Source organism: Phalaenopsis equestris, unplaced genomic scaffold (assembly GCF_001263595.1).
Source record: "Phalaenopsis equestris unplaced genomic scaffold, ASM126359v1 Scaffold000893, whole genome shotgun sequence".
NCBI classification, from domain to species: domain Eukaryota; kingdom Viridiplantae; phylum Streptophyta; class Magnoliopsida; order Asparagales; family Orchidaceae; genus Phalaenopsis; species Phalaenopsis equestris.
This window is the reverse complement of record NW_018165332.1, coordinates 296,781-320,616: the sequence shown is the minus strand read 5'-3', so window position 1 is coordinate 320,616 and position 23,836 is coordinate 296,781. Positions and strand designations below refer to the sequence as shown.

At 36.5% G+C, this 23,836-nt stretch overlaps 1 protein-coding gene across 1 annotated transcript in view; it reads right to left on the bottom strand.

Moving 5' to 3' along the window:
- Positions 1-151: 151 nt before the first annotated feature.
- Positions 152-23,836, bottom strand: part of LOC110032240 (putative ubiquitin-conjugating enzyme E2 38) — a gene marked incomplete in the record, with an annotated part of 40,198 nt that continues 16,513 nt past the window's right edge. The window contains 3 exon segments of the mRNA XM_020735805.1: positions 152-723; positions 5,362-5,673; positions 5,998-6,137. Of these exon segments, the coding sequence (XP_020591464.1) occupies positions 487-723; positions 5,362-5,673; positions 5,998-6,137 (689 nt within the window).

Genomic DNA, 23,836 nt, shown 5'->3' with positions numbered 1-23,836 from the left:
GTTGAAAATAATAAGTTAGCATGCTCACCCCAACTGAAATTATAAATGTAAATAATAAACTTTAGACGTTAGACAAATAAATACAAATTGTATGGTATGTATGTAAATCTCCCTATAATGAATTATATTTGATAAGACAATGCCAAGATTCCAAATATAAATATTGACCTTGCAACCCTACTTCCACAGTTGAAGAAAGTAGGTAAATGAAATGAAGCCAAGTTCCAAAAAAAAGAGGAGCAACAAAACTACCATCATTTAAAACCATGAACAACCCCTGCACATTTTAATCATCACCAGACCCTACATTTCTAGAGATATTGACACCAACTAATTAACTTATGCCAAGTAACTGCTTAGTTTGAAAACAATCTATAAACAGGCCAACAAAAACAAAGTAATTCCTTCACCTGCTTCTATATTATATCTCCAAACTTGTATTGTGGCTTCAGTGATTCCCAATATCTGCTGCTTTTGCAGCCAATTTCATGAGAGTTTATCACTAAGAGTTCCCTTGCCAGTGAACTCCATCACCAGTTGGTCATAAATTGTGCTCAGATTCTCCTTGAATGCCGACGAGCTGCTCTTGTCGCTACTGTCGACATCTCGAACCCCATTTACGAAGACACACCCGACCTGAGCGCCTTTCATGTATGCTATGCATGCTTCAAGGATTTCGCTGCCTTTGCTGCGGAAATGTCCCGCAACAAACTCCTCAAAATGCTGCAAAACATAGTGAGAGTGACCGTAGAGAGGCTACCTGATAGCTAAAATTTAAAATGGACTTTGGAAAATTGTTCAATAATATTCTCAAAAATGATGAGCTCCAAGCAGAATAGTAATGTGGCAATTTGTTGTGTTACTAATAAACATTTAGTCACGCAATGAAAGAAAAAATTATATTAGGCAAAAATTTTAAATTTCAAATAGTAAATTATGGTGACTCATCTCAAGGATTTCAGCAAATGCTTTCAGTAGATTGTTGAACTGGGATCAACTATGGCATTGTTGATAATTGAGTGATTTGGATTGAATATCAGATAAAATATAGAAATGTTGCCTTTCAGTAGATTGTTGAACTGGGATCAAATTGGATTGAATATCAGATAAAATATAGAAATGTTGCACTCATGCAAAAATTTTATTAAGATTCTAAACTTCCCATAAGCATAAATTCCCAATGCAAGAGAAATTTTTTTATTAGGGCTAGCCTCTAAGCTCTCCATTATACTTTTTAACTTAGCAGAAATTTAGATTTATACACACTTAGAGCCGATGTGACACAATAATAATTACAATTAATATAAAAAGGGCAATTTTACAAATAAAAAAAAGAGTGGCTTTTGCACTCTTCCCAGTATCCAGAACAAAAGTCCGAAGCCTTGTGGATTGTCATTTGGAGAAATTACTTGTCGTTTGCACAGAAAAATTCAAATTTGCAGCAGGAAGATTGCTTAAGCAGATTCTCTATTCTGCAAACTCTACTTTTATCATTATAACCTATTAGTTTCATTTGAAAGCTTCACTGTTTTGAAGTATTTGGGTTTTCATGCAGATCACATCACTCTTCTGCGGACAAGAACTAGAACGATCAACCAAGGTGACTCAAATTTGCTTGCCGAATTGAGCTAAATTGCTTGCACGATTGATCCTATAGTCTACCAGTTGCAGAATTGTTTAACACATCGAAATGCCTGATCCAAACACCAAGATCAAGATCCTCAGTTCTATCTTTTTAAGTAAAAGAAGTTTGTTTGGGAATGTCCATTTGTTTTTTTCTTCTAATTACCTGGGTTTTGCTCAAATTGTATGACTTAAATAGTTCACAGTTTTATATTTTTTTAATTGAAATAAAACTAAATTTTCAGTTGCCCTCTTATGTTTTGTCTTGTAAGCGGTATCAGAGTAAGTTCATAGTCTTATATTTTTTTTATCTAAAATAAAATGAATTTTCAGTTGCCCTCTTATTCCTTGTCTTGTCAGCGGTATCAGAATTGTGGGAGAATGATGACAAAATCCCATGATTTAATCAACCCAAGTTTATGAATTTTGGTTTACCAATATGTAAAGATGATTAAAGAATCATTATTAGCAACTACTAATTATATCGTCCAAAGAGACCACAATGTACTTAAGAGAAAAGCTTGCTGAATGAACCAAAATTAAGGCCACAACCTAAGCTAAAAGTGGGTTTCATGCTTTATCTAGCACAAGTTATAATTCACAACTCATAAGCTTATCTACTGCGAACGTAAACAGCTGAACTTTAATTACATTATAATGATGCAATCACAACCTCACAGAGGTCAAAAGCTACCTCCTTACTGTCATAGAATTTATTAGTATTATCTCATGAATAAACTTGATATGAAATTGACTAATTTTAAGCCTTGAACTAACTTGAATCTCATCCCTGATAAACCAATGCAGCTGATGGATCCATGATACCTCTGAGAGTTAAGTCGATCGTTCATAAGATGATTTTTAGCAATATTATATGATGTAAGAGGCGGGATCTAAATGGAGTTCATTTCAATATATGTCCATAACCGAGAAAAGAATCTCAATTATATTTATCTTTGAATTTGAAACGAAAATTTTTGTGGCGAGTTATCTGCTTCGTTAATGATATTCAAACAATTGAATTTATCATCCGAGAAAAACTTGAGGTAATTTTCTTGATTTATCATGAGAGGCCTATATTTATTGGGAACTCCCAATTATGAAATGAAATTGTTACGCCCTTCATGGAGAGTAGACAAAATTAATTTTAGTCTTTTATGGAAATCATGGTGCCTTGAAACTCATTGACTCAACTAATCACCTATCGACGATAGGGTTTAAAGTTGGGATATAAAGTCTTAAAAACTAAAATTGGCCAAAATACATTGTGCAGCTCTATGAACTCGAATCAACTTTGTTGTATGATATGAGTGAAAATTTGCCTTTGCACGCCCAAAGTATTAGAACTATTTTAGCCCAATTTTCAAGTTCTCATTTGTATCTAAATCTCTATTGAAATATGTGCACTATTTTGCAAATTGGCACTTTAGTATTTTTTTAGGGTAAGCTTGCAAGTTTGTTTTTTGCTCATACGCATTGCAGAGTTCTTGCATGCGCTAGCTCTATTGAAATATGTGCACGATTTTGCAAATTGGCACTTTAGTATTTTTTATAGGGTAAGCTTGCAAGTTTGTTTTGTGCTCATACGCATTGCAGAGTTCTTGCATGCGCTAGTTATGCGCCACTAAAGTTCACCGAGTTCAATATTATTTTAAAATTATTTTGCTTGTTAGTATACTTTACAATGTTATATTGGCCTCATTCAAGCATTTTTGAGTTTTGTATTGTGCAATGGCAATGCATTATTATTATCATGACAACATTTTTGTCTAATTTCTTAGTAAATTTTGATAAAAACAAGCAACATTTGCATCCATGACTCTAAGAAAGGCATGTATACACATACTGAGGAGTTCCCTACATAAAAGCAGCTTGCATAAAAGTAAAATTAAACTCCATCGCACACAGATGTTAATAGGGGTCATGCAGGGCAGTGAGATTGCTCCTTTATAACTTGTGTTGTCAGCAGTACGGTTATGAGCAAAATCTGAGAAGGATAAAGAAAGGGAGAGAGAGTGTGAGAGACGGAGAGAAAAGAGAAGACAGAAGAAGAAGAGTTGCGGAGCTCAAGAGGTGCAACAAGTCGTTTGGTGTGGGAGAGGGAAAAAGAGGGTGTTGAAGGCTGAGGAGAAGAATGTTATAACCTTTTCATTTTTAATATAATATATGAGGGATTGAAGGTAAAAGTTAAAAAAAAAAAAATTATTCTAAAAAACTAAACAGAATGTCTCTTAGTGGGGATGTAATCAGTAAACAATTTAAAAATATAATATTAAAGTACTCATGATAGCAAGTTCAAGATGATGTCCTAGGGTGTAAAACATAACCACATTATGGCAAAAAAATCACGTTTTTATTAGTTTTACAGAATAAATAATAATCACAGATGCTCATAAATTTCTTGCTAATTCTAGGTAGCTAATCAACCTGCAACACCTGCACTGATACAATATTAACACGCTATCTTAATTGACTCTCAGCAAATTACCAAACTAGTATGCGTTAGAATGAAAAATGATTTCACCACAAAAATAAGAATCCCTCTGTTTTATTATTATGCAATCAATTAGGGCTTGACTGGGATCTTTTTGTTTTTTTTTATATTTGCTATATTTTTAAAAATCTATTATTTGGTGTATTTTTTACATATTTAAAAATAAGAATCCCTAAGTTTGGGATCACGTTTTTTTATTATTATTATTTTCTATTTTTTTATTTTTATTTATTAATGTTCTGAATTGAACCAAAACATGTTTCATTTTTATTTATTTGATTAAAGCATTGTTCTTTTTAAAACACTCAAAATAACTTTTGAGTGTTGATTTTTTTTCAAAAACATATTTTTTTTAGAAACAAAAAAGAAAAATATGAAAAAAACACACTAAACAAAGTGAATTCAATATGGAAATAAGAATCCCTCAATTTTATTATTATGCAATCAGTTAGTAAAATGATACCATGGGAGGAAGAAGTTACTACTTGACTAGATTCAAGAAAAGCTCTGTTATAAAAGATGGTTTTTTAACATTTTGTGTTCAAATTAGATGCTTCAACTTTTATGTTCTGAATTGAAACAAAACAAGTTGTTTATTTAATTAATGCATTGTTTTTTTTTAAAACACTCAAAATAACTCTGTTAAAAAAGATATTTTAGCATTTATGCTCTGATTTGAAACAAAACATATTGTTTATTTGATTAAAGCATTGTTATTTTTAAAACACACAAAATAACTATAAAGTGTTGAATTTTTTTTCAGAAACATGTTAAATTTTTTTAGAAACAAAAAAATAAAAATATGGAAAAAACACAAGAAACAAAATGAATTCAATAAGAATCCCTTAATTTTATTATTATGCAATCAGTCAGTAAAACGATACCATGACAAGGAAGAATCACTATTGACTAGAATCAAGAAAAGCTATGTTATAAAAGATGGTTTTTTTTTCATTTTCTGTTCAAATCAGGGAAGTAATAAAAGAAGCAGAAAGCTTGGTAAGAAGAAGGCATTTACATATGTATCAACGAATTCTTACGTATTTAAATATCTAATGCCTAAACTTTGATTTTAACATTTATACCGCCTAAATTTTCCGTATCACATAAAAATACCAATATTTTAAGCTTAAAGGTAAGATGACATATATGTAAATATTGATGTTTAGGAATTAGATATGTAAATACATAAGAATCGTGTGGTATGTAAATCTTCCTAAAAAAAAAAGGTAAATAACACTAACCTTTGGGGCCTTCCGTAGAGAATACAACATCGTCTTGCAGGACAAAATGAATGCCGTCTCATTGTAAGCTAGTGATTCCTTCCTTCCATAAGGTGTATTAACTGACAGCTCAAAGCCGGGCTCATTGAAATAGGGCTTGGCATTCAAAACTAAGGCTTGGATGGAGACTAAAACCTGGAGAATGGTCGAGTTGGATGAATTCCAGGTCTCACAGCCTTGGCCAGGCCAGGTATTAAGAAGGCTTAGGCAAACTTTTCCACATTGATATAAGTTGGGATTCAAACGAAGCCCTCCGGAATGATAGTGAACCATCTGAATGATATTTCAGTATTTCAAAACACAAAAACAAATCATGAGCCACGCATACATACCACTCAATTCCTATGTATTACATAGCTAATGCCTAAAACTTTACTTCTAATACTTATACCACCCAAATCTTCTATAACACAAAAAATACCACCATTTTAACTTCAACAAAATTAAATACACCATTTCATGCATAGATAAGGTGGCATGAATGTAAAAATTGATGTTTAGGTATTAAATATATAAAAAAATAGAAATTTAATGTAAATGCATGTAAAAGAAAATCATTACAGAGCACTTGAATGAAAAGTTTAAATGAAACCATACCGGGGGTACCAAGGGAAAGGTTGGGGGAAAGTAAATGTCAAAAAAGAAGAGACCATCATGATAAGGTGTCCCAGCGGGTCCAATGATGACAGCACGAAGAATGTCCATCCGATCTTCAAAAATTCTAACATATATCGTCTCTATCAAAACGAAAAAGAAGGTCAGTTTAAAGAGGACTTCAATACCAACGCCATAAACTCGAGTACACTGATGCATCTAATAAACAAACAGCAAAGTACTGTGCCCTCTAAGATATTCAACACTAATAAGTAATAAAATATGACTTTAAGCTTACAAATGAACAGCCCTCAAATGCAGACCACAACAGCCGCTGTGCTGAAAAAAATATAATTAAGAATACCGATGCACTAAAAGATTTAGCTCTAAAATATTAATGCTTTATGTGTCTGTGAACTCGCACCTTAAGGGAAGAACTAATAAAAGAAGGGGGTAGAGAAGAAATTGTTGAGGAATGTTGTATTATTGCTCAAGGTAACAGTTCAACGGTCCATTCGTTTTACATTAATTCTCACCCTTTATATAGGGATATTTTTTATAAAATATATATAAAAAATTATTATACTTAGATCTCTCGCTGCTTGAGTTTGTCGTGTTCTACCTCAGGCATATATAATACATTATCTCTGGCATGTTATCTTCCGTCGACGCCGCATTTGACCTTATATCCTCTGCACACTTCGTCAGGTCACATCCCAATGTCTGTTTGGCCCTCTGTCTTAAAGCTCACTCTAAGGCTAACTCGCCCTGAAATCGAATAAGCTCTAGTTTTGCGATATGATTAAGGATGATAGTACTATCCTTAGTAATAAAATGGGATTGTCGGGTGAATCATTCTCTGATTTGCCTTACAGGAAAGACATTCATTGGGTGATTGCTCATATCCAGCTACTCCTACTCGAATACTAATCCTAGTCTCTAGTATCTCAATTGCTCGTACTAAGCTACTCGTACTTTGTCTCTGATAAATTTGTCCAAAAGACCCATGAAACTTGTTTAAACACTTGCTTGCCTAAAATGATGAGTTTTAATCATACATATTTAGTTTTTTTAATTCTTCACTCTCTTAAAAAGTAATGCCATGAAAAGAATAAAAACATTGAATCATGGATATATTTAATGTTATTTATGACATGATTATTCGCTTAAGAGTCTGAACTCTTCAACCCTTATAACTAAGGCAATAGGTTGTCATCAGGTTCATCCCTACTTTGTTGTTAATGTTCTTGTCTTTGTAATTGGGACTTAGCATCTTCATAACCACAAGAAATTTGGATGGAAAATATCACTGAAGCGCATACAGATATTTCCACAACCAAACTGTTGGAGGGATTGTTTAAGAAGCATCAGCTGGAAGTCAGCTCCATGAAGAAGAAGAAAGAAGTGAAGGAAGGTTTAGCCTCTGCTCAAGGGGAGGGCTCTCTACACGTCCCTTCAAGAACTATTTTCATCGGCTGAACTTGTCAGGAGGTAATCTTTCTAAGGACCTGATTCCTCAGATCTAAGGTCTCGCTAAGAAGTTGCCTAAGGGCTTACTCGTGTCTGGTGGTGTTGGCAAAGCCAGTGAAATTTCTACATCTTTACTACTTCAATGTGAGAGTGAGTGAGATTGCATATAAATCTATATATTAAAATAAGTGAACATCAAATAAATATCGTATCATTTTTAATCTCCCTTTTGTTTATAATATTTTTTTTTTAGTTTTAATGAACTCGTCCATAAGATCCTTGCAAACTTGAATGTGGCGTTGGATCCTCCTAAAGGGAAGGATGAACTGATTGAAAAAAGAAGCCAATCAACAAATCCCCCGGGAAGTTCGCTCGGCAATTTAAAATAAGAACAAGATGTAGATTGTGGATAAGAGCTAAAGGATCATGTGGTTAAAGCACCCACCCTACTTCAACAAGATAAGAGAGGACTTGTTGCAAGATTCTCTCAGAGCGCTCTGGCTGCTGATTAGGTCAAGCTCATGCGACAAATGGCCAAGTTGAAGCATGAAGTTGTTAAGTTGAGATCTTTCTACGACCAACGTAATAAGTTGGCCAATATAAACGATAGGTGTCTTCAAGACCAAGCTGAGTTTAGTTGTTTGGCTCAATTCAAAGCTGCTAGAGAGTTTAGCGAAAGCAACTTCAATCTAGAAATGTTCATTGTATTTGTATGTGATTGTGTATTGTGCTCGGATCGAATAATCTATAATCAAGATATCTCTCGATTAAATGAAAAGATTTGGACTTGACACTTTGATTTGAATGGTGACTTAATAGCTTTGGTCTTACTTTTTAGACATTTATCCTATTTATTATTGCAATCTCTCACCCTATAAAAGAGGTTTCCACAATAATTTTTTTCATCATGTTCTCCATTTGTAAACATTTTTGTTATTTTACTTTCACAATATCGTCTGAGTGCATCTCAAAAATATGTAAGGACTCAACTATAAGATGACATCTATTGTAGGTTGGGCAATTCTCAATAGTAACCACTAAGGAGAGATCTCTTCTTCTCTAGTAGGATCTAGATCCCATTGTAAAATGTTTTTTTCCCATAAAGATCCTAAGGTGATTTTCAGCATAATGGTTCATCCATCATGTTTGATCATCTATCAGTGGATACACTATTGATTTTAATGCACAAATAACTCTATATAGTTTTTCAAAAGTAGCGCAAAAGCTCCTCATCTCTAATATTTTGGAGCTCCTTCAATAGAGGCAACTCTGGGAGACTATCTATTTGAAAGGCCTAAACTTCTCTCATCTGGGGTTGTCAGGTGTCTATTGTCGGTTCCTCGAACGCATGGTTGTCTTGAACAACCAATGTTGATTTTATTGGAGTCACTCTCATGGGCTCAGCTTGAACTACGTGCATTTGTCCTTCTCATCAGTCGAAATCAAGTACTTTTTGTGTCATCACTTTCTTTAATGTCTATCGTGTCATTATTCATTTCTTCAACAACTTCATGCTTAGCTAAATGGATCATTACCCTGGTTGTGCAATCTGATTCAATATGTCCAAATTTGTGGCACTTGAAAAACTTCCTAACTATGATGGATTTAGGAATGTTGGATGGTTTCACCAATTCTCCACTTTGAGCTAGTTTTTCCTCAAGAGGTGTCATCTTGAATGCTTTATTCTTGTTGATTGATCCTAGAGTTAAATGCGTCACCCGGAGAGGTTGTTTATCTACTTTTGAAGCTGGAGTCTGAACATCTTGTGTATAAAGCACTGGTATATACTAGCACTGCATCTCTCATTTCATCTTTAAACCAAGTAGTAATTTTACTCTTCTCCTCTCGCTGTCGAAGAACTTTCAAGTTCTCCCATCATTGAGTTGCACTATTTCATAACTTTTTGACAGTTAGTTTCACCATTCTGTCCAATCGAAAGTCCTGACACTCAAAGACATTCTAATGTCCAAAGACACTCGATGAGCTCGTTTGAATCCTTATGGCCATCAAAATATAACGCATACACCTGACACAAGGGATTTTGGGTTGAACCGATGGGTTCAGCAAGGATTTTGGTTCAGCAAAGAGGCTGAACCGGTCGGTTGAGGATAATGGGTGGGATATGCCGCTTTCCCCCTCCCCCTATTTCACCTATTATGAATATATGCTACTGTTGTTTTCGGGTTTAGTTTTTGATGTATTCTATTTTCATATTTGCACCTCCGGGCGTTTCTCCCTTCCTAAGATTGTCTCTTATGGTCAGAAGGTATTTCGATTATAAATCATCGGAGATTGTGTGTATCGGTCATGTTTTTGCTTGTTGATATTCCCCCCATGCTAGTTGTCATTTGTTCATGTGCTCCCCTTGTTGTCGTCCCCCTCCTTTGTTGTTCCTGCTGTCGCCAGCCTCTTCTGTACGCACTATAGCTGCCACCAATCCCTCTCGACACCCCCACTTGCCGTCCCCACCCCTCATCCAAGGTGGCGTGTATCTGTCATGTTCTTGCTTGTTGCTACTCCCCCCATGCTAGATGTCATTCGTTCATGTGCTTTCCTTGTTGTCGTTCGCCCTCCTTCGTCGTTTCTGTTGTCGCTAGCCTCTTCAGTACGCACTATAGCTGCCACCAGTCCCTCTCAACACCCCCACTTGTATCCACTTGTCCCCACCCCTCCTGCATCCACTCCAGCTGTCGCCAGCCCTCTTAGCAAACCTACCTGCTCCTCCAACCACGCCTGCAACCCACCTACTGCCATTAACCCTTTAGCAACCCCTCTACCACTACCAATCCCTCTTGGCGAACCCACCTGCTACTCCAACCCCCCTTGTTTCCCTAACCAGCAACCCATTTTCCCCCTTCCCCCTTCCCCCTTCCTGCACCACCTCTGTTATCATCACCTCCCACCCTTGTTGTCTTTGCCCTTGTGGATTTTTTGTGTCATTTGTTGTTTTGTTTATTTTCAATAGTCTCGTTGTAATCTCCTTTTGCAATTCAACAGTACTATTTGTGTTTCGGTGCATTTCAGGTTAATGTCGGTTTCATCACTGTTACTTCAAAATCCTGACTTTTCCAAAATTTCATGCTAAAATTTCGGGATGGTGGTTCTTTGTTTCTGAAATCGAATGGAGTTGGTGTGACCCATTTGCATGGTATCCTCTCAAGCGCAGCATGCCTCCATTACCATGAGAGGATTTCTCACTATATATCCTCCATACAAATTTCTTGGACCTCTTTGTGGATTTTTAAGCGGCATTGTATCATTTTGTCTCGACCGGGTTTCCAATTATTGTCTCTTCGATGGCGTGCTTAGGACTTAGGTTTGGGTAAAATTTTTGGGTGTTCGGTTTGAAAAATCTGCTAAGGGATGAGTTTTGGATGGAGATTAGGTTGGGTATTAATGGATTTAGATAACCCTAGGATAAAAATAGGGTTAAGCTAGTTTTGATACCAAATGATATCGGAGTTAACCCAAATGACAACGACAATACAACTTTTATTACTGAGAAAAAAATAGAAATTACAATCATATACACTCGAAAATAGGAAATAACAAAAAGACACAACACAAACTCAATTATGACTCGGGTCAAGGGTGGTGAGTATGGGGGGGTTGGATGGTAGAAAGGCAACAAGGGAAGGCAACGGCTACGGTAGGGAAGGTAACAGTTGACTATCATATGGCTGGAAGGTGGGCGGCAGCAAGGGAGGAGGAACGGCGCAGTCGAGAAAGGTAGTGGCGGCGGCAGAAAAGGTTGCTGCTAGTTCCGAAAAGGGTGGGGTTGTTGCAAGGTTGTGGTAAGGTGGTTGCAGCATGGAAGGTTGTGGCATGGCGTTGGAAGGATTGAGGGAGGCTCACGAATGTAAAAAGGTGGCTAGAAGGGAAGGCAGCAAGGTGAGAGGTGGTTGGGTGGTAGGTGGCTACAAGAAAACAACAAGGATGTTGTTTTGGAGGTGGCTATAGCAAATACGGCGACGGCGACGGCGATGGCATAGGGAAGGTTGCGGAGGAAAGAAAGTCAGAGATAAATACTCCTTTGAGAGCGAGCTACAGTTGGAGTACCACTCGACCATTGGAGAAAAACCACCACCTCAAAACAAAAAAACAGTCGGACCACCACTCGTCCTTGAATACAACTCTAAATGAAAAGTAGGAGACGATGACAACTGTCCTGATAGAAACACAATCAAAATTGAGAATCAAAACTCTAATACAACATGGAGAAGACTAGAAAATAAAGAAGAATAATAGAAAACATGCTAAAAATTGGAAAGGAATTGAAAGAGAAGCATTTTGGTTCGTCTTGCATTGCTGGGACCGATTGTTCAAGTCGTCTAGAACGCTATCGCAGGATCCAACTGGTGTGCATCCTGCATCAGAAGCGGGAGACGCTCCCGCATCAATTTGAAATTTTGTTTTGCTTGAAAGCGAGAAAATCGATACGTTTACCATATATTTATGCACTTTAATATATAAAATTGGATGTTATCATGCATTTCTAAATCTATAAGTGCATCTATATGTGCTATAAACCATAATTTAGTTTTATATATTATATATATAAATAAATAAATAAATAATTTATCCCTCATCCTATCAATAAAAGTATCATGTTTCATTCTCAAACCTAACATGGTATCAGAGCCAAGAATCTAACCATATACATTGGCTCTTCCTGCTATTTTCCCTACTGCAAATTTTTATAGCTGGCTGTTTTTTTCACCTTTAGGTTTTCTCCCCCTACTGATTTTTACCTGCCGAAGATTGGTTTTCCTTGGAGGAAATTTTCTCCCGTGGAGGAAATTATTCCTTTCCCAGCTGATTTGGTCCAATCAGTTGTCTTTGTTCCAATTTCTGGCAGATTGGTTTTCTCCTAGCTGATTTCAGGCTCCCTTTCCAGCCGCCGTAGGTCCTTGCTGCCAGCCAGCTTCTAGCTTCAGCATTGCCTCCCCGGCATTGCCTCCCTGCATAACTTTCGCTTGACTTGCCAACGGTCTTTTCCAGGCGCCGGAGGTGCTTGTCGGTTCCTAGCTGATTTCAGGCTCCCTTTCCAGCCGCCGTAGGTCCTTGCTGCCAGCCAGCTTCAGCATTGCCTCCCTGCATAACGGCATTGCCTCCCTGCATAACTTTCGCTTGACTTGCCAACGGTCTTTTCCAGGCGACGGAGGTCCTTGTCGTTGGATTGAATTTTTTCCAGTCGGCCTGCTCTCTCCGACTGGTGTTTCCAGTTTTTTTCAGCTCCCAAGGATTCTTCTGTCCAGTCTTCAGGATTTTCCTATATCTCGACAACCCAACATCGCATTTGGCTCAGTTGGAATCATGGTGGATTCTTCCACCACCGAGCCTTTTCCCGATAGTGTACTTGAGTCCGTCGGAGGGTCAACAACGATCTCAATTCCTCTACAAACCTGAGGATCGGAAAACCACATGAACTTCCTAATCACCACCCATAAACTGAACAGAACTAATTTTCTTCAATGGTCCCAAGCTATGTCTTTGCTCGTCAAGGGACACGAGAAATTCAGCTATCTCACAGGAATGATTTGTGAACATCCTACAACCAACCTGATGTATGAAGCGTGGGAAGTGGATAATTCCATGGTTATGTCGTGGCTGATAACTATGTGAAAACTACGATTGGTTGTCCATATATGTTTCTTCATTTTGACAGTGATTTATTAACTGCAGTTCGAGACACCTACTTAGATGTAGAGAACTCCATCCAATTTTATGAGTTTCCAAGAAGAACTGCGAGGCGAAACAGAGATTGAGGACAGCGACCCAGACTACAATGATTTAATGGTCTTATAGGTGAAATGTAATCTCTATTATGACTATATATGGGAATCATTGCATATATTTCCCTTTTACAAAAAATTGTAGAAAAAGATCGCATGTTTCAATTTTTGACAGACCTTAACAAAGACCCTGATGAAGCCTGGGGACACATATGCATGGCAAGGATCCCCTTCCTTCCGCTCATTTTGCTTTCACAGAAATTCGACGCGAAGAGAATCGGAGAATTGTTATGCTCGGCACTTCCACTTTAGTCAAATCATCTACTTTGGCCACTAATATTTTTCAACACTCATCAAACCCTCCTCGAGTCACTGGGTCAACTTGTGATTACTGTCACAAACCCAAACATATTCGAGAAAAGTGTTGGAAACTCCATGGGAAGCCAGCATACAAACCTACAGTCAAATCCTCATTTGTCAAGGGTCACACTATGACATCTGAATCTACAATGGTACAATTAACTCCTATTAGAAACACTCCGGAATCACCCGACTCTCTTAAGAGTCAGATGGAGCAATTAATCAAACTACTCAAACCAACCAGTTCACTTCCAACCTGTCAACCTCCCACTTCCGTCAAGGTATCAATTCTATGACACTCACTTATTTTTCTAGTCCATGAATCATTTATTCATGTGCCACAGACTACATGATTAGATGCTCTCAAGCTTTCTCAACATATTATCCATGCTCTGAAAAATATACTGTTAAAATTGTTGATGATTTTTACAACTCTATTGCGGTAAATAATCTGTTGTGTTAACAACCCGTCTAACTCTCGAATCTATGTTACATGTCCCTCTGTTGAAGTGTAACATGTTATTGTTAGTAAGCTTACACATGACATGGATTACGTTGCTAATTTTTCTCCTAATATTTATGTATTTTAGGAACGTCGTTCGGGGAGTATGATTGAAACTGCTAAAAGAGTAACTAAGTTTTATTTCTTCAAAGAGAAAGGTATGGAGAACAAGAACATTTTTGCTGCAGTTTTTTCTCGATTCACTGAATGACATATTATATTATGGCATTATTGTTTGGGTCATCCCAGTTTTCAGTATTTAAAACAATTATATTTGTTGATATTTATTAATAAAAATTTTGCTAACTTCAAATGTGAGATTTTTCAATTAGCTAAACATCATCCCATTCCTTATACATCTCATCCTTACACGCATTCTGCTCCCTTTTCTCTTATTCACAATAACTTGTGGGGACCCTCTCGCACTCTCTAATAAACAATGGTTCCTTAACTTAATTGATAACCACACTCGAATGACGTGGGTTTATATCTTAAAAGATAAATCTGAAATTGTTATCACATTCAAAAATTTTCACTCATTCACTTTAACCCAATTCAAAACTTTAATTTAAGTCCTTCAAACTGACAATGGCCGTGAATTTTTTAATTCTATTTTAGGTGAATTCCTGTTAAGTAAGGGCATATTCCATCATAGCTCATGTACGGACACGCATCAACAAAATTTAGTCTAGAGAAAAAATTGAAACCTTCTCGAAGTAGCTTGCTCCTTTATGATTAAATCTAATGTCCGAAAAAGGCTTTTGAATGATAAAGTGTTTATTGTCACCTATCTCATCAATAGAATTACCAAAAAAATTTTATCACTTTAGAACTCCATTAGTCATCTTGATGTCATGTTTTCATAACTTTAGAACTCCATTAGTGATCTTGATGTCATGTTTCCCCACAAATCGGTTCTTCACTACCCTTGAACTCAAATTTTTTTGGTTCACGGCCTTTGTTCGGAACACTACCCTTAATCGTAGTAAGCTTGATCCCAGATCTATAAAATGTATCTTCCTTGAATATTTTGCCACTCAAAAAAACTATCAATGTATTGAACCTACCATAAATAAATTATATGTCAATGTCGATGTCTTCTTTGAAATTAGTCCCTACTTCTCTGTCACCGCCTCAAGTGAGGGGGAGCTTGATTTCTTGGACAATATTCATTATCTGACCCCTGTGGATATTTCTCCAACCACTATATCTAAGGAGTCATCTTTCCCTCTGGATCCACCACCTACCAAACAACCAGAACGTCCTCCCATTCTCCGTGTCTATACTCGACGCACTCATGTTCTCACTATAGAGCCCGATGCCTCTTTACATGACCTAGAATCCACTCTGAATGACATCCCAATAATTGACACCACTCCAAATGAGGTGAGTTCCCTTGTTGAGGTATGTAATCAGGCAAGCTCTCCACATTCCACGAAAAAAATATATATCTTTCCACTATGTATCACCGACCAATAAAGCATTTGTTGTTGCCGTGACGGATCATCACCTCCCATCCACTATTAAAGCAGCATTAGCTGACTGTTCCTGAAAAGCTGCAGTAAATGATGAAATGAATGCTCTACAACGGAATCATACATGGGATATCATGGATCTTCCTCGAGGTAAAAAAGGAATAGGATGCCATTGGATTTTTATCACCAAGTTTAACTTTGATGGATCCATTGAAAGCAACAAGTCACGATTGATAGCCAAAGGCTACTCACAAACATACGGAGTTGATTATGAAGAGACATTTGCTTCGGTTGCTAAACTAAACACCATTTTGAGTCCTACTTTCCCTTGTTGTAAATTTGGACTAGCTCTTGCTCCAACTGGATGTCAAAAATGTTTCCCTAAATGGGCATCTCACAGAGGAGGTGTATATGTGCCTCCCTTCAGGTTTTAACTCTACTGTTTTTCAGGATAGGTGTGTTGACTGCGAAAGTCCCTTTACGGATTGAAGAAATCCCCAAGAGCCTGGTTCGACAAGTTCACAAAAGTGGTAATGGGACAGATCTCACAGAGGAGGTGTATATTTGCCTCTCTTCAGGTTTTAACTCTACTGTTTTTCAGGATAAGTGTGTTGACTGCGAAAGTCCCTTTACGGATTGATGAAATCCCCAAGAGTCTGGTTCGACAAGTTCACAAAAGTGGTAATGGGACATAACTTTTCTCAAGACCCAATCAGATCATACTCTTTTCTTTTGGCGCTCCTCCAATGACAAAATTGTTATCATTATTGGTTATGTTGTTGATATTGTTTATTTTGTTGATATTGTGCTCACAGACGATGATCTACCAGCATTAGAATCTCTGAAAGGTATTCTTGCTACTTTAAAATGAAAGACTTGGCATGAAAGTTGCTCGGCCATCTCGGGGAATTTGCCTATCTCAGCGCAAATATATTTTGTTATCTATTTACAGAGAATAACCTTCTCCTTTGCAAACCAGTGGGGGTCCAATGTATCCTAATGAGAAATTAGCTGAAATTTCCAATGCGATTTCGGTGAAAAAGACTCACTATCAATGTTTTATGTAGAAACTCATTTACCTAGCCCATACTCGCCCCAACATTTATCATATAGTAGAAGTTGTGAACCAATTCATACATGATCCCTATAAGCATCATCTCTAAGATGTCCACAAGATCCTTGCACACCGGACTCGGGTTTGTAAATTGTTGCTTATATAGAAGCAGATTGGGCCAATCTGTACATGATCAACGATCCACCTCATAATATTGCTCATTCGTGTGGAGAAATCTTGTCACGTGAAAAACCAAAGAAAAATCGATTGTGGCCCTGAGCAGTGCTGAAGCTGAGTTTCGCCCTATGTACTTGGGTATTTGTGAAGCTCTCTGGTTACACATTATGCTCTGTGAATTTTGCATGTCAAGCCCTGCTCCTATCTAGTTGTTCAGTGATGATAAAGCTGTCATTAGTATTGCCCATAATACAATCCAACATAATCAGACCAACCATGTGGAGATTGCAGGCATTTCATAAAGGAAAAGCTGGATTCAAGAAAGATTTGTATTCCATTTGTTCCATCCAATGGATAATTAATAGATATCCTTACTAAGAATCTTCTTCAGCCGTTGTTTAACGACTTCAAATCCAAATTGAACATGATAAACATTTATGCTTTAACTTGAGGGGGAGTATTAGGATTATTAGTCTAATTATTAGGTTAATTACTATTGCAGTTATTATTAACTTTTATTTGTTTCCTTTATCGTTTGTTTTCATAGTTATGTATTTCCTAGTTGATCTCTTTCTGAAGCATTTCCTTTTATTTGGGTTTTGTAATATGTATTTATACTCCTCTTCCTATCAATAAAAATATCATGTTTTATTCTCAAATCTAACATATTAATAAGGGGAGAATCGCGAACTTCTAATAAGAAAGGACTGGTCCCGGTTGGCTGGACCGATTCCCTTGTCACACCTGGTCGACGGGCGTGAGCAGTCCCACCTCAACAATAAAAATGTAAGAATACATATATAATATTAAAAATTTAATATGCAATTAATAACTCATAATTCATGATCCATAGCCGCTTGATTTGTATCTACAATAGCCTCCACACCAACCATAATCACGCATGATAAACACAAAAAATCTCAATCACAAACGCCCCCCTCATGTTCCTAACATGCTAGCCCTCATTGTCGCTATAAACTCGTAACATCTTAGTGTCAAGCACCCATACCCTATATTCATGTTGCTCCTCTCTTGGCTTCCCTCTCCCACTCTCTACCTCAAGTAGAGCCATCCATTCCATCAACTCGTGTTCCCAACTCTATCGAAACCCGAAGAGTTCCCTCAATCTCAATGCTCTCTCCAAACCCCTCTCCATAACTCTGATGCTTTCAACTCCCTCCCTCGAGATCTCTAACATTTAAGCTTAATAATGTTAAGCTCGACTTTCTCAAATCTGGTTATCTAATGCCCATGACCTCACGCCTTTTGACCTCCTCTTTGCATTGTGTGTGTACGATTTGAGTCATCTTTTCCTCAACAAAGTCATCACACACAAATGCAAGTGAATCACTGAAGGGTTGTTGATCTTCATCTTGATTAAGTTGATCACCTGCTTCATCAATCTATGGTATGATAGTTTTGAAGACCTTGATCTTTGGTCCAATATGAGAACTCTCCTTCCTCTATACATCTTTGCTCCTAACAAGAATAGACTACCTGTTCACTAATAGCATGCACAATCAAAAGTATGATAACAACAAGCAAATTGATATCAAATGATCTTTGAGTAAATTTAAATTCATCTACAAATCTAATCTCTTTGACTGCACATCAAGTAGCTTAAGTTGTCATAACCAATAATGAGAAAACTAAAAAATAAAAGGAAAGATGACCAAAAAATAGCTCCTTGAAAAATTTTAAGAGAATAAAGACAATCGCTGAAGAGACGACAACATTCGATCCAGCTAAATAAAAGAACTCTCATAATATATGAATAAACCCCATATAATACTTAAAGATGTGCAACAACTCACTTACCAAGAATGCTATGCAAATTTGAATAAGTCCTACAATTTAAAACAATAACAGAAATACATTTATGTATACTAATAAATAATATCACCTTATGAGTCATCCCATCTAGACATGAATGATAAAATTCTATGTTTAAAAATATATTGTCAACCATAAATCGACAAACTTGTGTGTATTATAAAATGTGCAAGAGTTTTATAAATTTGAACATGTTTTGGAAAGTGCACTAACACTTCGATGCATTCTTATTAATGCCCCAAATGTTTGCAAAAGATATAAAGAACTTTAATAATGCTGATGTGTTGAATCTATATGTCCAACGCATACTAACACTCCCTAACACGTTGATGTGTCGATGTCTATGGCAAATGCATCTATATGTCCAACGCATACTAACACTCCCTAACACTAATGCTGACGCGCAGTCGATCAACCAAATAAGATAAGCACCTGAGTCTGTATCAATTCCTAGTCAATGCACAGTCCTGATGAGTCATTAATAGACAAATTATTATTATCAAAGCATGAGATAACAAAACTCATCTTTATAGCTCATTCCTCTTTCAGAACAACAAGACATGTGCAATACCACATTAAACCAAAGGATAGAAATCTTCATCAATTATCCCTTTATAACAAACTGAGTATTACGCCTTAATATTCCTAGTTAAAATAATAAATCAAAACAAATTACTTACTCAAGCCTTCAACAATTGTAAGCCTCATCCTGATAAGTGGACCAACATAAAGCTATTAAGGACATTAATGCTCTGTTTGGCAAGGCTTTTTTAGTGCGTCGCGGCTCGTGGCTGCAATTGGTGGTGGAGGTTTGGGGTCGAGGCATTCAACAAAACGCGGGGCCACGAGTTATACTAGCAGCCCTGTGTTCTGAAGAGCCTAATTTTGGCTTTTGTCCCGCATACCCCTTCGACAGAACTCCCCGGTGGTAGAGGGTTGGGGTCGAGGCATTCGACAAAACGCGGGGCCACGAGTTATACTAGCAGCCCCGTGTTCTGAAGAGCCTAATTTCGGCTTTTGTCCCGCATACCCCTTCGACAGAACTCCCTCCCCTAGCCCTAAATTATTTTCCCGCGTAACCCTTCGACGCCAAGATCCATCGCCTGCTGCACCACCGAACTCCCTAAAGTCCCCCATTCTCTGGGTTGCATTTCCTTCATCACTGCCCTCCCGCGTTCTTCCATTCCTTCTTCTTCGGTGATCTCGCAGGTATACGCATTTTTTATTTTTATTTTTTTGTTTATTCCATTTCACTTAGGTTTTGAATCCTTCTTTCTCTCACGTTCCTGGCCTACGGTTGCTTTCATCTTCACTTCTCTATCTCATTCCGTTGGAGCAAGCCGGTAAATTGTTTCTCTGGCACAGGAATTCGCTTTTCTCATTGGCCTTCCTTCTTCTTTATTAGGCCTAAAAAAGTTTTGTGGTTGGAGTAACATGTTGTTCTTGCATTTGTATGGTGGGAATGTCAAGTGCTAAATTTTTAAGTTCATTAAACATTTCAATTTAGTTTCGTTTGAATTTGCCTCAACTTAGGTTCAGTCCTATAAAGCATATGTCATTCAATTTGGTATGGTTTTAGCTAGTTTGATTGGGATAATGCCAAGATTCAATGTTATACTTAAAAATATTCATATAAGTAAAGGTTGTTACTGAGGGAAGTTTGCAATTGGGGCAGGGGGCATTTACATATAAATGAAGTTTTGCTTTTAGATATATAAAAACATAAAAGTTGAGTGGTATGCATTAAGCTTTAACTATCTGCATATTGTTTCTTATCCTCTAAAGCTTCTTTACTTGTAATTTTTTAAAAAAATTTATAACTGCATGCAGTAAGACATTGGTGGAAGTTTGGATTTAGGTTTGCTTTCTGAGCAATCGTTTGCAGGCTTTGTTTGAGAAACTGTTTAACATATTTGTTATTGGTTGTACATGGAGAATTGATAGTGTTATATCTCTCAAACATCTCTATATATAGCACATTAAGGGATGGGATGAAAATATGGTAAGATTATCTTCTTATTGATAGAGCATATATCTGGTGAGGCACTTTATGATGGCTTAAATTTTAAGCAACCATTGTTGCCATTACCAAGGAAATCTGCTCTCTTTAAATGCAATGAATATAAAATGCATTCAATTTGGGCTGCTTTGGAAACCTGAAAACATTAACTGCAATTCCTTGGATTGAAACATTAACTTGCATTCCTTGGATGGTTTTATTATTATTATTATTATTATTGTTTCTCTACTCCCTACTTGTATTCCCCATAAAGCAAAGGTTACTTGAATGCTTGGCAACAATGGGAGGCAATGGTTACTTGGACTCAATGGCTTAGCTATTATTTTATGAGAAGAGAAATACAAATTTTATTTTATGGCTTCAAACCGTCCTATGAAGTGATGTATTTAATTCATTGAAGTTTCATATAATGGAGTGCAAAGGAGATGCGCGAGTTCTCTGTTGTTTTTTCCTGTATTTGTGTTCTCTATGGTGCATCTTATGCTTCCTTTTTTTGGGGATTGGTTAAACAGCAAGATACTCAATAATGTAATCGTTGGAATGCAGGTGGGATTGTTCTTTTGTTCTCATGTGCAGTTTGCAATAAATTGATGCTTTACTGTGCTTGTACTTCTATACATTTGTATCACTTGAAATTCTTTTTTTTATGTTTGGAGGAATGTCTAAAGCAGCTAATGAGCGAGGGTTTTATTGCTTGACCCGTTCCTAGTTGCTGGGTTTTATTGCTTGACCCGTTCCTAGTTGCTGATGTTGATTATCAGGAATTGGGTTATATTTTTGTCATTCTCTATATTAAACATGTTGAAAACATATTTTCTGCTTACTGATGTTTGGTGTCATCAATCTGGCTTGAGAGCTATATATGTATATGTTAGAATTTTGTGGTATGTTTGTATATTTTTTTCATGCATGAAGTAATCATGTAGATTTCAAATGGTATCAAGCAAATCATTGTTCTTACTCTCGAAGCTGACAAATTGGGAGGATTCACATACATACCCTTTCAAAGCTTTTAGTGTTTACATATCTACCACCCTGAGCTTTAATTTCTTTACATCTGCATCCTTACACTCATGCATGAAAAGCTTTACATACAATTCAATTGAGTAATTCATTTTGCTTGGGGGTGTTTGCTGAATTCAGTTATATAGAGGGAAATTTTGTTGTTGTAAATATATAAGAATTGCTGGATGTAGAAATTAATTCCTCTTGAGCTGTGGAAATGGAATGAATATTTGGTTCCTTTGTGGTAATTGGAATGAATACTTATACAGTTCAAGTCCTCGTGAAGATGTGATAAATTTTTATTTTTGGCCTGAGAATTGCTGGTGTATTTTTATCCTTGGATGTCTGAGGCAAACGCAAGTAGATTCCTAGTGTGTTTTTATCGAGTTTTAATGTATGAATTAATGATATTTTGATATAAATTCCTGTTATTTGTTACTTTTCTGTTTTTTATTTACTTATGTTACTCAAAAGAGATGCCAATGATGACAAAATTAAGGCTTGTTTCTAAAAAGATGTCATGGCTACCTGATAGCTTTTACCTTGCCAGGCTTAAGAGCTAGTGCTGCCTAGCAATATCAGGATTTGGTATTGTGGGCATCCTAATAGCTTTTGCATTACAAGGCTCAAGTACTTGTGATGCCTAACAATTCCCTGATCTCTGCACCCACCGTCCCAATTTATTCTCTTATAGGCTCCTGCTCTTTTTTGTTTTAGTTAATGTAATCTTTACTTCTATCTTTTTTTTGAAATATCTGAAATAAAATCATATTTATAATGTAATATTTGTCTGTTGTTGACTATTCCATTTTACACTTATAATATTTGTCTATTGTATACTCTTCTGCTGCAATCAGGAAAACATGAGCTCACGGATTTCTGGGACATCCCGACGCATTCTCTGGCACTGTGGCCTCCAAAATTCTCAGCTAACGTCACGTCAATCACACAACTACTAGAGAAAGTTCTACAGCTGCTCACAGAGCATTACCGAGCAGTGTCATTTCTCCCATTAGGCAGACAATTCGGCGGATTCACCTAACGGCGTTGATCGCGAATGGAGAACATCACTTGAGGAAAGTTTGACACTGGAGCTACACCGTGTAAATTGTTAAGAACAATGTAATCATCTTGTTGATTATAATTGTAATTATTTTAGATTTTTTTTTTCTCTTATGATACTCACTGTGACGTGAGATGAGTATCTGTACTTAGCTACTATTTTGAATAGAAGTTTTACGTTGAAATGAGTTATTACATATAATTTATATTTATGTACGATTCGGTACATTTATGAAATGTCTTGGTGCGGCCTGTAGTTATTACAAACTTGGAGTTATGTACATATTTTTTAATTACTATTATCATAGTACATGAATTATAAATCATCAAATAATAAGATATCCATTTTGTAGACTAAAAAATAATTTTAGAACATTTCTTCAATTTGTATTTATTACAACACTATTTATAATTTTATTCTTTTATAATATTTTATGGATAATATATTTATTACAATATTGCTATCGAAATATTTCCTTCCTTAAACCGGCTATGTATTTCATATATTAACCTATCTAATACATAAAATTATTCCATATAATAATCGATTCCGTATATATACATATCTAACACTTCAATTTTATTCTTTAACAATAATTAATTTCACATATTTACATATCTAACACTTAAATTAACTTCATTACATTTATGCGACGCAGTTCATTCGTAAAACCTCCAAAATAATATGCAAATATTGGTAAAACTTCAAAGTTTATGTGTTAGATATGTAAATATATAAGATTGTGTTGCATATTTATTCTTATTCCTAAACAGAAGTTGTTAACACTTTGAGGGCTTACTAATGTTCCAAAAATATGATTCTTATACTATTCTTTTAAACAGTTTTATCAAAAAAGGGCAGTATGGTCTTTTTCCATAAACAGCTGTCCGACAGCTGGTTTCAAACAGCTGCAACAAACAGACAGTCAGCTTCCCCACCCACAGTTTCTTCCTGGGGCAGCATAGTTGCAGCTGCCCCAAACAGAGCCTAAATTAAACTAAACAAGCCACTTGTTATGTACGGCTCATATACCATATAAGGCACGGATTCTAGAGCGGAGCGGGGTGGAGCAGAAGAATTTGTCCAATTTGAAGAGTTTTTTGTTATGTGAGTTGGGGGTGCTGGGGCAATGCCCCGCGATACGGTTC